General features: G+C 38.5%; 1 protein-coding gene across 1 annotated transcript in view; it reads right to left on the reverse strand.

The window, feature by feature from the left end:
• ankrd13b (ankyrin repeat domain 13B) overlaps positions 1 to 13,956 on the reverse strand; it is a 37,868-nt gene extending 23,912 nt beyond the window's left edge. Inside the window, exon 1 of the mRNA XM_067506776.1 lies at positions 13,481 to 13,956. Coding sequence (XP_067362877.1) covers positions 13,481 to 13,588 — 108 coding nt within the window. The 5' untranslated portion in view covers positions 13,589 to 13,956. The remainder of the gene's footprint in view (positions 1 to 13,480) is intronic.
• Between the last annotated feature and the right edge of the window lie 59 nt (positions 13,957 to 14,015).

A 14,015-nucleotide genomic window follows, 5' to 3' on the forward strand; every position in this document is an offset into this window, starting at 1 on the left:
TTCATTTATAGGTTGCCAACAATAGGTGACACTGGAGAACCCACGGTAGAGCCATGTTTCTGTCTGTAGAAGTCACCTCTGTAGTTGATTAATGTAGTGTTCAGAAACAAATCCACGAGGGAGCAGATCTGATCTAGGTTGAGGATGCTTCTGCTGTGCAGGGTGTGGTCCTCTTCTAGTCTTTTCCTAACAACTGTCAGGGCACTGTCAGGGTGGTTGGGATGCTGGTGAGAAGGGAGGTGAGATCACAGGATCCTACTCTAGAGGCTAGGTGCCCTAGCCACTTTATTCACACTGAAGAAGCTGCTTGGATAAGTAGCAAAATGTTTCTAACCAAGAAAAAAGAAATCCACTTGACATGATTCAATCTTCCCACAAAGCTGATGGTAAAAATAATTAAAAGACAGAACGATAAAATCAAAAAAGTGGTGCAAAGGTCCTCTTTCATTTTGGTCTTTTTTATTTTTGGCACTTGTACTATCTCAGAGCTGTCCTTTCATCCACTGCACCTCCTTTAACTGGCTGCTCGTAAGGCTGGTGATTATCAGTTTAAGCTTATTTCACAGCTGTACTCGATTTCAATTACTCTGGATACAAGAGCTAGGGGTGAACAGCTGAAATGCAGTATCAAGAATTGGGCGGGAGGGGGGAGGCGGAGCGGGTGAGAGAGGAACGATAATAAGGGTGAGGATAAACAGAGACATGTGGTGAGGTGATAGGCGACAAAAAGAAGGGGAGGGAAAGTCAAGAAAGGATGACAGTGGGGGGATTCCAGAAGAAAGGGAGGATGTAGAGGGAGACAGGTTGGGGAGAGTACAGGATGCTGCGTGAAAACATAATGCAAAATATAACACTGGATGACAGGGAGACAACACAACAATCCACTGAGCTGTAGCTTCAGTAGCTGCTTCTCCTTCTACACAACAGATGTAGCTACTGTCTCAGAGAAAGAATGATTAAAAAAGCAAGAAAGGGAGAATATATTTCACCTGCCTTCTTTGCCTTTTTTTACGGTGGCACTTCTCCACCTCCACTTCTCTGTGATGGATTATACTACCAGACACACAGTATTATTTGCAACATCCATTATGTTGGTCTTTGCAAGTCAGTCTAAGCAAGCATAACAAATTAAACCCTGAAATGCTATTGAGTGCACATCAGCCTCTTGGTGTTTCACATGTTGTTTGACATTGTAGTAAGTAACAACTTAGAGCATCACAAGTTTAAGACCGCAATAAAAATGTAGGATATTTTCATCTTAATTTGGGAATAAACAGAAAGATTTAAAAACACATGAAGGAATGTAAAACAATTTTAAATTTTTTTTATAGATTCTGCACTTTCAAGGTCAGCATTCATATTTAAGCAAGTTTGAACCTCTTTCCATAAAAGGTCAGATCTCTTTAAGCTTTATTAGAGCGCACAGCTGACTGGCTGTCCCAATGTCACATTATGACTAAAGGTTTCCAATGGGGCAGTGCACTTAAAGTCGCCTGGAGGACACTGGATTGCCTGTATCCATATGATCAGGCAGACCCAAAGTGACCACACCATTATAAACACATCAAGCTTTGTTTTCTGAGAGAAAAAAAAGCAACTTCACAAATACAGTATTTGCCAAATAGAAAATGTAAGACATCCATCAGCAAAAACTGCAAAAGCAAAATTGTCTGGTAGTGATCTCCATGGACAGGTAGCCATCTCCGATCCCGTTCTCAGGAAGGGTAACGAGGCGATATGCTTCGGGTGGGCTTTTAGAGACTGCTGCTCATCCTCTGAGACCACTAACAGACAGCAAAGTACTTTTCTGATTGAAGTCTCGCATTCTTTATTCAGGAAATTCTGAACCTGTGATGAATTTGCTATTCTATCATCGAACAAAGCCTGATTAGCCAGCCAGCCTATATCAAGATTAATATCCAAGAACGTCTTCACCAGAATCTACTACAGTAAAAAAAAAAAAAAACCTTTGTCAAAATTTTCAAATCAGTATGTTAGAAATTTGCTGTGATGACACCTTGAAGTGCTATCAGAAGACACTGTCAGTCTCAAACTGCAGCCTCAATGATTTGCTGTGGTTCATTTGGTCCAATTTGCATCAGAAGTAGCTGAGACAGGGATAAATTGAACATGGCGACAGATGGCAGTCAGGCTGTGGATTCCAGATAAAGTTCAAAACAGTGCAAACTTCACGGATGGAAAAAGGGAGAGGAGGTGTGGGCAAGTAGTGGTGACACAATAATAGCCTATATTATATGCATCAAGCAGTTTGCTTGCAACTCACATAAACTCAGAACTCAATCATCATGAAGAACGCCTTGAGCTCCCCTCCCCCATTAACAAAATTGGAACTCCTTGGAGGAAATAGTTGTTTACAACTAATGGGCCATGCACTCTCTCCTTCTCTCTTTTTTACTAATCATTTACAAACACATATGCATGCACACATACAAACAGAGTGATGACTCAATGGCCTTGTTTAACTTGTGTGGTTCGGTAGTTAGGATAAAGCCATTATGTCATCCCTGCTTGTCTCTTGGCTTCACTAAACAATGAGATCACATTGGAGAGCATACTGTGGTCACGCAAGGTCTGTGATGTAGGGTGTGCCACATGAGTGTAGATATGCAGTATGTATGCTACAGTATACAGATGATTATACTGTACTGTAAACAAAAAATGGACTAAAAATGATTTTACCAACTTAGTTGTTGGTAAATAAAGGATGTGTTGAAAATTTCTGTTGGTGCCATGGCCCATTTTCAAAAGCTAATACCGGCATTTGTTTTGTATATTTTGTTGCTATAACAAAAGATGTTCCCATTAGTTGATGTATATTTTGCAGAAGCCATTTTGATCCAAAACATTAGGAAAAGCTACTCTATTTTGGTTAGTCAGTTTGAACAATAGCAGGACCTTGAACCTTTTTTTTTTGCAATTTATTTACATACAATGAAATTTGGGAAATACTTTGTGGGTGGTTATGCACTTGCCTACTTGTTGATAAAAATAGTGACTTAGCAAAATCTGCATGTCATAATAAAATAAACCATGTTTTGGGTTTAATGCTAAGCTAAACATGAGACTGAATGATTATATTGCAGTCTGTATTTGTTCTACTGTTGAACTTTAGTGAGATGTTTCTTTAATGTCTGTCATAAATTCTTAGTTATAAATTAGGTTGAAAACATACGAAAAACACCTTTAAGCTTAACACTGTACAATGTCCTGAAAGAAAAAGTACAATATACAGTATGTTTCAAAATGTTTCATACTAACAACAATATATCAGACAGAGTAATTACAGAATTAGAAAACAAAATCTGATGCGTGATCATTTGAATGAAGTAATCAGCTTCATTTTAGGGCTACCATTTAACGTTGTGCTTTTTTTAAAGGTGCACAGATGATATTGTTGTTAGTATGCAAACACTACAAAACTCTTGGTCTATTCTGTTGCACAACAGAAAAAGGTGACATTGCATTATTCTTTTTATAAAAATGGATAATGTCTTGCCATTGCTATCAAGTCAAGTCTTTCCAGAAGAAAATGTTCCCATTATGGTGACATGCAATGTAGGTCGTTGTAATAAGAAAAAAGCACTGCATTTAAAATGAGATGTGAACATTTCCTTTTTTCTCTCACTGTGGCAGCTCTGCATGTGTTTGCATACAATCTTGACTTAATGGAATCACACTGTTCATGTTTTCCCTTTCTAGTCTCCATTTATGTTTATTCCACACTTATATGCCTTCTTCTGTTTCTCTACAACTTCATTAATGCCTCTACTTTTTTTTCTCTTTTTCATACGGATTTGCATGTCCTCGCACCGTTCTGTATTTTCATCATCCCCACAATTTATTCTTTTGCACCAACAATTGTTTATTTTAGCTCTGTTATTTAAACTCTCTGCACCTGTTTTCTGTCTCTCTTTTAGCTCACGTCTGTGTCTCGTAATAAAACTCTTTCCTTGTTTTCCTCTGCTTTCCTCTCTCTGTTTCATTGGTTCTTTCCCACCTTGCTCTCCCTCAATGGTGAGTGCAGTGGAGGCTGCATTATTGATAGGCATTTCTATCTGTGGCATCTGGTCCTCAGCACACTCCCCCACCCCCTCTTTCTCCCATGCTCAGTGTATGCTCGACCTAATGCAGCTTGGCAGGTACTTAGGCCACCATCAATCTTTCATTCAGTTGAGTAAAAAAGTTTGCATCCTGTTACATTGAAAAGGCCAAAAGCGTGATACACAGAATTCTTTTTAATAACATAATATTTAATGCACATTAGGCATGTACAAATGTTGCTTCATCACCAGATATAACAAAAATAGTCAAGGAGTGTAAAGAGTCAAAATCAGCATAAGAATCAGAGCAACAAAAATCAAGAAAACAACTTCCATAAGACCTCATAATAACACTGGTAGACCCTCACAAAGCTAGCAAAGGGTATAAAATATTTCAAGCATTTAGAGATACCAGTACCAACTGTGGAGACCTTAATTGAAAAATGGGAGAAATTAGATACAATGTAAGAATTCAAATTAATAACAGGGAACCTGACAAAGTCCATGGAGGCAACTGGAATATAAATCTACATCTTAACAGTCCAACATTGTGTGCACAAGTCTGGATTATTTGGGAAAAGTACACAGCAAGTGATTGTTTACTTCTAGACATAAAGGAGCACACTTGGAGTGAGCTAATCAAATGTGAACAAACCAAATAAGATTTGGAACAAGATTATGTGGTCTGATATGACCAAAGTTGAATTTTTTTGGTGCAATGATTTGCTCTGTTCTGTGTAGCGAGAATGAAACTCGGACCTGTGTTTTGGGGGGGAATTCTTTATGTATCAGGCACTGGAGCGCTGCTTAAAATGGAAGGAAATAAATAATATAATAAGATTATCAACCAAATAAGCATATCAGATTTGAACCTATCATCAGTCAAAAAGCTAAAAATGAACAAGACAATGATCCAAAGCAAAAATGAAAGACAACTCAAGAACGGTTCAAAAAGAATAAGCTGAATGTTTTGCCATTGCTCTTCCAGTCTCCAGACCTAAACATCATTGAAAATCTGTGTATGGGTTTAAAGAAGGCTGTACATGGCAAACAAACAAGCAATCTGGTAGACTTGGAATAAACATGCCATGAAGAGTGAATTAAAATTACACCTGAATGGATACAAATGCTGCTCGGTATCCCAGTACCCAAAGAGGTTGGAGAAGGTTATAAAGACAAAAGGAGGACATGCATTGTATGAGAGAACATTTGATAAAGGGGGATGCAAACTTTTGCATTGATGTTAACGTTATTATTTTACCATCATTTTCTTTGTGTACACTCCTTGACCATTTTTGGTACTTCTGATGATAAAAGCACATTGCACTAGCTGAATGTGCATTAAATATTATGTTGATAAAAAGTAACAGGGCACAACTACACACACCCTCACAAAACTGTGCATATAAACGTGCAGTGACTACACCAAAATGTTTGTGCACTGGGGCACACAGGAGTAGAGGATGGTGATGGGAGGGGGAAGAATAAAAATAACTCCCCCCTACCCCACCCTCCCCTTCTTCATCTCTGCGATTCTCAATCCAGAGGAGACTTTGACGAACGTTAGACTGCCATGAAACTCTGATCCATTTTCAATGTGACAGTGCTTCAGAAATAAAAGGGCAGTACAAAACCTGCGTCACAGATGATAGAGTGAGCAGAACAAATGGTGATGTTAACCTCACAGAAAAATAACAAAACCTCACAGGGCTTTTCACACTCATCTTGACACGGGCAAAATTCATTCCCACTTGTGCAGGTGCATTAAAAGCTGTGAGTTGTCGAAGTAAGGGCAATTCATCACACGAGAACCCTGACCTACATTCCAGCATATTTAATGCGTCTCTGTTTCACTGCACTATGCCTGTTTACTGTCATTACTGATCTAGCTAGATAGGCAGACAGAAAGACACATGGGCAGAGCAAAGAAAAGCACAACTGGGTGGGATGCTGATGCATCTCTTGTTGTCAGAAAGACAACAAGAGATGGAAAGAGAGCTTTTTTCTGACGGTAATATAAAGGCTTTGACACCTGCTTGTTGCAGTGAGCTGACAGACTTCAACTGAGAGAGAGAGATGGAGCAAGCTTATTTTCACTCTTCATACTCAAGATGAAGGCACACACAGAAGCAGAGAGCACATTTTTTGTTTGAATAAAGCAGACAATGCATATGCTACAAAAGAGCATAATCACATCATGCAGTAGCTGTAGCCTACTGAACTGAAGCACCACAGTAACTTTCTTTTGTGTGTGTGTGTGTGTGTGTGTGTGTGTGTGTGTGTGTGCGCGCACGTGTGTGTGTGTATCTGTGTGTTTTTGTAAGCATTTGAATTATGTGGCAATCTCAGGTAAACCTAGTGGTCTGGAAAGAGATGGCTATACTCAGGCTGAACTACTAATGTAATCAGAAGGCCATTTGCTGTGGGACATCTAGCATTTCACTGTGCAGATCAAATAAAAGAAATATAATAAATATTAAGTATTTCTGTTACTTAATGTTTTTGCATTTGGAAACTAGATGAACTGAAGTGCATCGGCTCTGCAAAAACAGCTTTAAACAGTTAGCATTTCACCTTGAAACCAAGGAGGAAAGCAGCAGCATAAATCTAGAAATGTAGAAATGTCACTGTATTGAACATGGTAATTTTATTCATTTGGAATTATAAAGACTTAAAGCTTCAGCACTGTAGCACAAAAGTTTGAGTCTACATAACTACCTCACTACGTCACTACATGCACTACCTCACTTTTATTGCCTTTATTGCTCTTATTTTTTATTTTAATTTTTCTATTTTTATTTTACTTTACTATATGGGATTTATTGCTGATGGCAAAGTAAGAATTTCATTGTGCAGGAAAACATGCTTTCTGTGTGCATATGACAATAAACACTTTGAATCTTTGAATCTGAATAACATGCAAACTACTCCTTTATTGTGGGCTTTGCATTACTGATAAGTGGTAATTCATCTGCTAATAAATTTCCATTAAAATGGGCAACTATTTTTGACAATCTGAATCACCCTTCCAACACTACAACAGTATGTTTCCAACAACAACCCTACAGTTAATCCTTGTGGGTATCTTGAACTTGACCGTGGCATTATTTCTACATCAACATCCACCAAATTAAAGGAATGGGGCCCTTTGGGTTCATTATGCACACATGCTAATCACACAGTCTGGGTGGTAGTAATCTCTTACGAGATGCTGGCAGGTGCACAAAACTGCCTGAAAATAATATAAACAACAGTGACGGACTCAGTATAAGCGGAAGATAACGGATAATGGGCAGTGCAAAAAAACCTTTCAAACACTGCGGCTGAAATATTCAGCTGTCGGGATGGTTTAAATATTAGTAGCATCATCTCCCCATACAGGGTCAAGCTGTGACAGAATGAACTAAACAGGAAGCAAACCATGGCAGTTCCTTAGGAAAGACCACTGATTTATGACTTCACTGACTTTGATGCTCACTGCCCTTATTTGGTATACAGACCTTTACTTTTGGTTTGTTCATAGCTACAGTATATGTGCTTGTATTTGTTTCCCTTTTTTACCACATGTATCTCATGTATCTATCTTTTTACCTATTACTGCCAAACATTCTCTTTCTTTTAAAGGCTTTTAGCAACTTAACTAAATGCGACCTGGGTTTTATTACACTGAGGAAAGTAATAGGGAGGAGGATGGGGTTCATGGATGGATTACTTGAGGTAAAGAGGAATTTAAGTCACCAGGGGATGAGGAAAGGGACAACTACATACACTACAGTGGGTGGGTGTGATCTGAGAAGACAGGGAGAAGCAGGAGGTTAAGAGAAGAGGTGTAGTAGCAATCAGATAGCAGACGGTTAGCGTAAAGATTCATTTCTAGTGTGGGCAATGAACCAGAGAACTTAATTTATGGCTCCCTTCCCCCAAGCACAAACTACCATAAGATTTTATAATGCTGATTTAACATTAGCACCTCGCCAAGGGCATCGTAATCAAACCATCCACTCAGAGAAGAACAGATTGGGCTCAGACACACAGACACGGACAGAACAAGAGGCAGCAATGGATAACGAAAGCGAAGATCTTTATGTCATTTCCTGCCTTTGTCTGGAGATAAACCACCTCCCCTCACATGGTCCTGTTCTCTTTCAATCACACTGTGCTTTTACATCTGTCTGAAACCCAGGCAGGCTCTGTTCATGGTCAGAGTCTGTCATTGTTTCCCTCCTACATCCTCTGCTTCTTTATACTCTCTGTCATCACCTGTTGGTGCCTCTACTCCTTGGTTCACTCTGTCAGTGAGTGTGGCCTTCTTGCTTTTTCTAGATTACTTTGCTTTTCCCAACTATCATTATCAACCCTCTTTAATGACAACAGTTAAAACTTGATCTCATCCCGTTTTATCCCCCCCATTGCTTATCACTCTTCCTATTTTACCACTCCTCACATTTCCTTCTTTCCCCTTGCACATTTTCTATGTAGTCAGCTGTGTGTCTCTAGTATTTATTTAACCACTTCTCCTGTTACTATGTTCACTTTTCTCTCCCTGGCTTTTTGCCGTATGATTGATATCCAATGGACCAATTATTCCTCTGTAGTCTGCTGTCGCAGCATTTCTGCTCCAATCACTCATTCAAACAAGTGATTCGTTATATGTAGATTATGGAACACTGGGCAAACACTGCTGCATGCAGAACGTTTCAGACTCCCATATGTGGCATTTGCATTTGAATATATAAAATAAAAACTTTCAGTTCCATCTCACACCAGTGATTCGCTGCATTGTTGTTCTGGAAGGAAATAAGAGTGCAATCAGAAACAGTGCCGGATATTTGATGCATACACATAGTGGAATGAAATGACTCTCATCATTTTACCAAAGGCTGTGCTGGCTTTAAAAACCTCTGATATGAAGAAAGCTGTAGATTATTCTTATTTTACTGTAGCATAACAGAGGACAGTGAATCTATACAGTACTTCCACAGCTGAGTGGAAACTGAATATATCAGAGACCAAACATTATCATGCAATATCTGCACAATACTGTCTTTGTTATTCGGGCCGTAACAGATATTCTAATGCTTTTCATATGATATCATAGGAACTATCACAAAACAATGTATTGTAATAATATGGCAATATAATGTTGCAGCCAGGAGTAAGTGTTCTCCCTAAATTTCTTCTTCCACTTTTACAACCCCACAGTCATTACCATGGCTCTGTAGAGCCATCACTGTAGAAGTGGAAGTCACTATATTATGCCAGTTAAACAAATATGACAAGTTTGAGTATAACCTCTGTATCAACGTTAAAAAAAAACTGAAATAATCAAGAAGAGTAAAGGTATGTATAAAGGTGCACTGATGCAAGGGTTCAATTAAGACTATGTGTTTTAACAAAATACTTGGTTAAAACAAACCTTTAACAAACAGGCCCTCAAGGAGCTAATATCTAATTTGACAAATATAATATGAATCCAAAACACATAGTTTACTTCTTTAGAAATCTATTTTTAGTGGCACTGATATTTGCATAATTTCACTCACCACCTGCTCATCCATGGTTCTCTCATTTGGTTGGCCTATCTGGCTCTTGTCACAGTAGGTCAGTGAGAAAAGTAGCTTGGTGGCCTTGATTTTCATGTTAAAAATATTTTTGACCATCTAAATCTCAGACTAGGTCAGTGCATGTGATACATTGACCTGGTTACACACAGCAAATACTTGACAAATAAAATAAATGAAAACAAAAACTACAAAAAACTGCCTCACCGTCCAGTGTGTGTAGCCGAATGCTAATCCTGACAGGGAAATATTGATCCTAATGTTCTAGAATGGGCAGAAACTGTAGAAAATGTACATCTCAATATCAGCAAATCTTGCTCATTATTCCAGCAGCACTCACCTTCTCTCTTGTTCTCATGCCTACAGCAATTAAAAAAACACCTCTGTGCTGTCAAAACGTACTGAACCCACCAGAACTGCGGGTGTGCCACAGTAACTGTATCCAAATGTTCCTTGACATATCATCACAGCATCACGTGTGTATGTGTTTCATGTGTGTGTGTGTCGCAGATGTTCAAGGCTGAAGCACATTGGTGTTTGTATGCTGTCCCAGTTTAAGTAGTTCTGCACATGTCCTGTAAACTAAGGGTTCAGCTTTTGTATTAGTAATACACTTATACACTGTATTAGTTTAGTAATATTGACTATATGCAAATATATATATATATCATGCAAAACCATTTTTCATAATTACATATGCAAACTCCCACACACAAACAGAGCGAGAGAAAGAGATGGTTTGTAGTTACAGCTATAGGTGAGGTTTAGCAGCAGTTCTCATCAGTGAGAGGGGAACATAAAAAAAGAGAAGTGAAGTTTTTTTTCTGCATATCTGTCCCCACACAAGCTCTGATCTGCTATCAAACAGAGTTGATAACGAAGGCTTAGGTCTAGAAGAGCTGGCATAAATAAAAGTTAGGAATGTTTGTTGTGAAATACAGAAAAAATCTTATTTTGTGTTTTCCTCACTCTTATTCCTCTCTCAATGTTGTTGCTGTTTCTTTTTAAGCACATTAAACAGCTTTAAAGCCATATTCATTTTAAAAGTATGGCCAAGAAGCTGGGGGATTCATTTAAATAGATAGGTCCAGATTTGAGGTCATGTTTAATTAAGTTTTACCTCTGTGAAAAAACATTGCATCATTTGTTTGCTGTGATAGTTATTAGAGTGTAGATCTATACTGGGAATTTAAAAAAAAAAACATATTTTGCATAAGCTAATGGTGACTAACCTACCATTCCTAGATTAGCATGTTTTTCTGAACAGTACTTGAGTAATGCAGTATGTATAGGTCAGTAAAATATAGGAATAAAAGCTACATGTACATGCAATTTTACTAAAGTCCTGGGTTCAAAGGCATCATAAAATATTTATAGATGAGAGTTCCTGCAAAATTTAATGATGTGAGGGTTAATTTGTGGAGCCTATGTGTATGAGCCATTTGAGATAACTTGATGTAAAATGTTACCTAAAGTATTTCCTCATAAATATTGATTATATTTCATTAGCATCTTACTGTAGATTGCAAAAAAATTACAGTGTGACCTGTGTTGAACCATCACAGCATATCCTAAAAAACAAGTCCCACTTGCAAACATATATGTTCAAGGAAGATATTATGCAACAACTGCATTTGACATTCAAGATATTATTGTTTTTAATTACCAAGTACAGCACCTCAATAACTAATAATCAGAGGTATGTCATTATTGGTAAGAAAACAATTATTTTCTATGACTTACTGAAAACCTTGAATCTCTAAAATGTATATTTTGTTATTTGGGCTGTACCTGCTGAGGTACAAGCCTATAGGATAAAGGGGAGGGACTTTTCTATAAAATAAAGTTTTGATATCCTTACTGAAATCTGATGTGGTATTCCTGTTTAATGAATCAATAAAAAGCTCATTAACCACAAAGTTGTCCTATACAGTATAGACTGCTATTATAAAAACATTCCTGAGGAACTGGACTGGCTTTCTCAACAGGGACACGTGGCCAGCTGTTGTTTTACCAAAGCAGTTTTTTAGTTATATTTGTTAGCTGTAACATTTTATTATTGCACCAGCCATATATAATATATATATTATAATAACAGCTCAAACCCAAATTAGGCTACTTGCATTTTGGGGACATTAAACCTGTTTGCAAATGAATGTCATACCTGTCATCTGTTTTCCCCATGAAATACCACAGGACATGTCTGGTGATGGGAGTGAGTAGACAAAGACAGCCCAGTATAAAACTGAGGATGTCCGCACTGCATCGGCATATGTCTTAAAATAAAGCTGGAACTGTGTGGAATTTATTCACTGGATTTTGAGACTGATCTTTATTTACAGTACCTGCCCAGCTCTAGATTTTTCAAGTCAATGAAAAAAATCAATTTTCTGGGGACAATGAATGTCTACTCTGCATCAAATTCCATGGCATTCCATCCAGTAGCTGTCGAGACATTTCCATTAATTGAGAAATCCTTAACAAAAGAACAAGTCATCTGTTCATTTTAATTTAGCTTATTTTTTGAGCACCCAAAGTGTGAAAATGAATATTCAGCATTGGTAAAGCTGCACATCTAAAAAAGTTTTGCTGCCTCTTCGGTTTCAGCAACATGTAATTGTACATTTGCAGTTCCTCTATTTACAAAATGGAGTATGTTACTTTTGACACTGAATATCAGAGGTCTTTCTGTTAAAGCCTCTCTGCTGTAAGATGTGATCAGCTTTATTTTGCAACTGTTCGAATTATGTCTAAAGTCCCTTATTGTAGATGTAGGGATTTTGGTAAACCCATTGATGGCTGCCTTTTGGTCACTAGCTGACCATTTTAGCAGAGAAGACTTCCTTGGATGTAATTTTTATCACAATAAGAAGGTAAGGCTGTGCATGTAAGCAAGTGTGCATACATGGTTATGTGTGTAAAGTGTTGATGTCCTCAGACCTTCGCGTGAAGCATCTACTCAAAATAAGTGTTTAGATGTACAGAGAATTCTTCAAATAATGGTAAAGGTTTTGAGCAAATTTGCAAACTAACAAGCAAAAGGACTAAATTCAAATGCACACAAGCTGGCTCTTTCTCTCTCTCTCTCTCTGTCTCTCGCTCTCTCTCTCACTCATAATAGTGTGATTCTTATATTATCTGGACCCTCATCCTAGATGCAGTACAAGCAGCTGGAATATAATTGGTCATGCTTTTGAAAAAATAGCACAACACCTTAATGATTCCATTACAGTATTTACAGTGCTGGTTGGCAACTGTTCGCCCACATGCCTCAGTATCCGCATTGTCTCACCCACTCAGAAATGGTTAAGGTGCTAGTGGGAAGGTAGAGAGCCTACAGTTTTGAGTAGAGCTCGCAAAAAATGCTGCTAAAGCCTACACACAGACATAAAGCACCACTGACTCTGAGAAACACACACATATGCACACGCTGCAACACCATCAGGTTCAACAATTACAGTCATCTGCAGCTGGGTTTTTTTTCTCCAGGAATAAACTCTTGACACAAGTTCCCATGTATATAAAAATGACTAGAAGGAGGAGTAGTTTAAGCTCCATTGCGGTAAATTTTACATATCCTTGACATTTAAAGTCTGTTATGTCACTCTGCTCTTAAAAATTAAGAAAATAGTCTGAGGATGTAGTCTACAAATGCCCCCCTCCACCCCATAGACAATTAACTGCGCTATTATTATTGTCGTTAATTATTGGCCAGGGTTTTGTACGAGGTGGTCCATGGATGGCACCTACACCACCAATCACATCTACAAACCCACACGCCCATATGATCGCCCACAATAAAGACACGGACCTGTGCCTGTCAGGAGAGGTATGTTGGATCGCCTCTCTGTGTCTCACCTGCTCGTTCGTTGCCAGTTCTTTCTCCAGCTGTCGGTGTTTGTTGTGCCACACCAAATAGTGGATAGGATAACGACTCTTCTCCGGAGTTTTCTTAGAAGAAATCATTCTCGGATCATAGTTCGCCCCCTTCGTTTGCTTTACTGTGTATTCCGAGGATACTTTCTTATCAATTTACGCTATATAATCAAGACTATCATCCTTTGTCGGCGGTGATGCCCAAAGGCGTATAGGGGCAGCCTTACGCGTCAGAAGCAGTCAATGATCCCTACGCGCTCTGCTTAGAATAAACGGCAAATCTGCGTAAAAATAATTTCTAGAATGAAACCCCTAGTTTTACAGTCTCCGTAAATTAGGCTACAGCTTTATTTCTTAGCTATCCGCTCTTCCACCTCTTGCCTCTCTTTCTGCCCTGGCTTACTCTTACACATTTATCCTCCTCCACTCCTCCCATCCGGTAGTGACTGAGAAAGATGCGTTGACAAGCTGCAATGTAATGTGCGCACACTCAACCACTGTCATGGATGTTGTCATA

Source organism: Channa argus, chromosome 6 (assembly GCF_033026475.1).
Source record: "Channa argus isolate prfri chromosome 6, Channa argus male v1.0, whole genome shotgun sequence".
Lineage (NCBI taxonomy): Eukaryota > Metazoa > Chordata > Actinopteri > Anabantiformes > Channidae > Channa > Channa argus.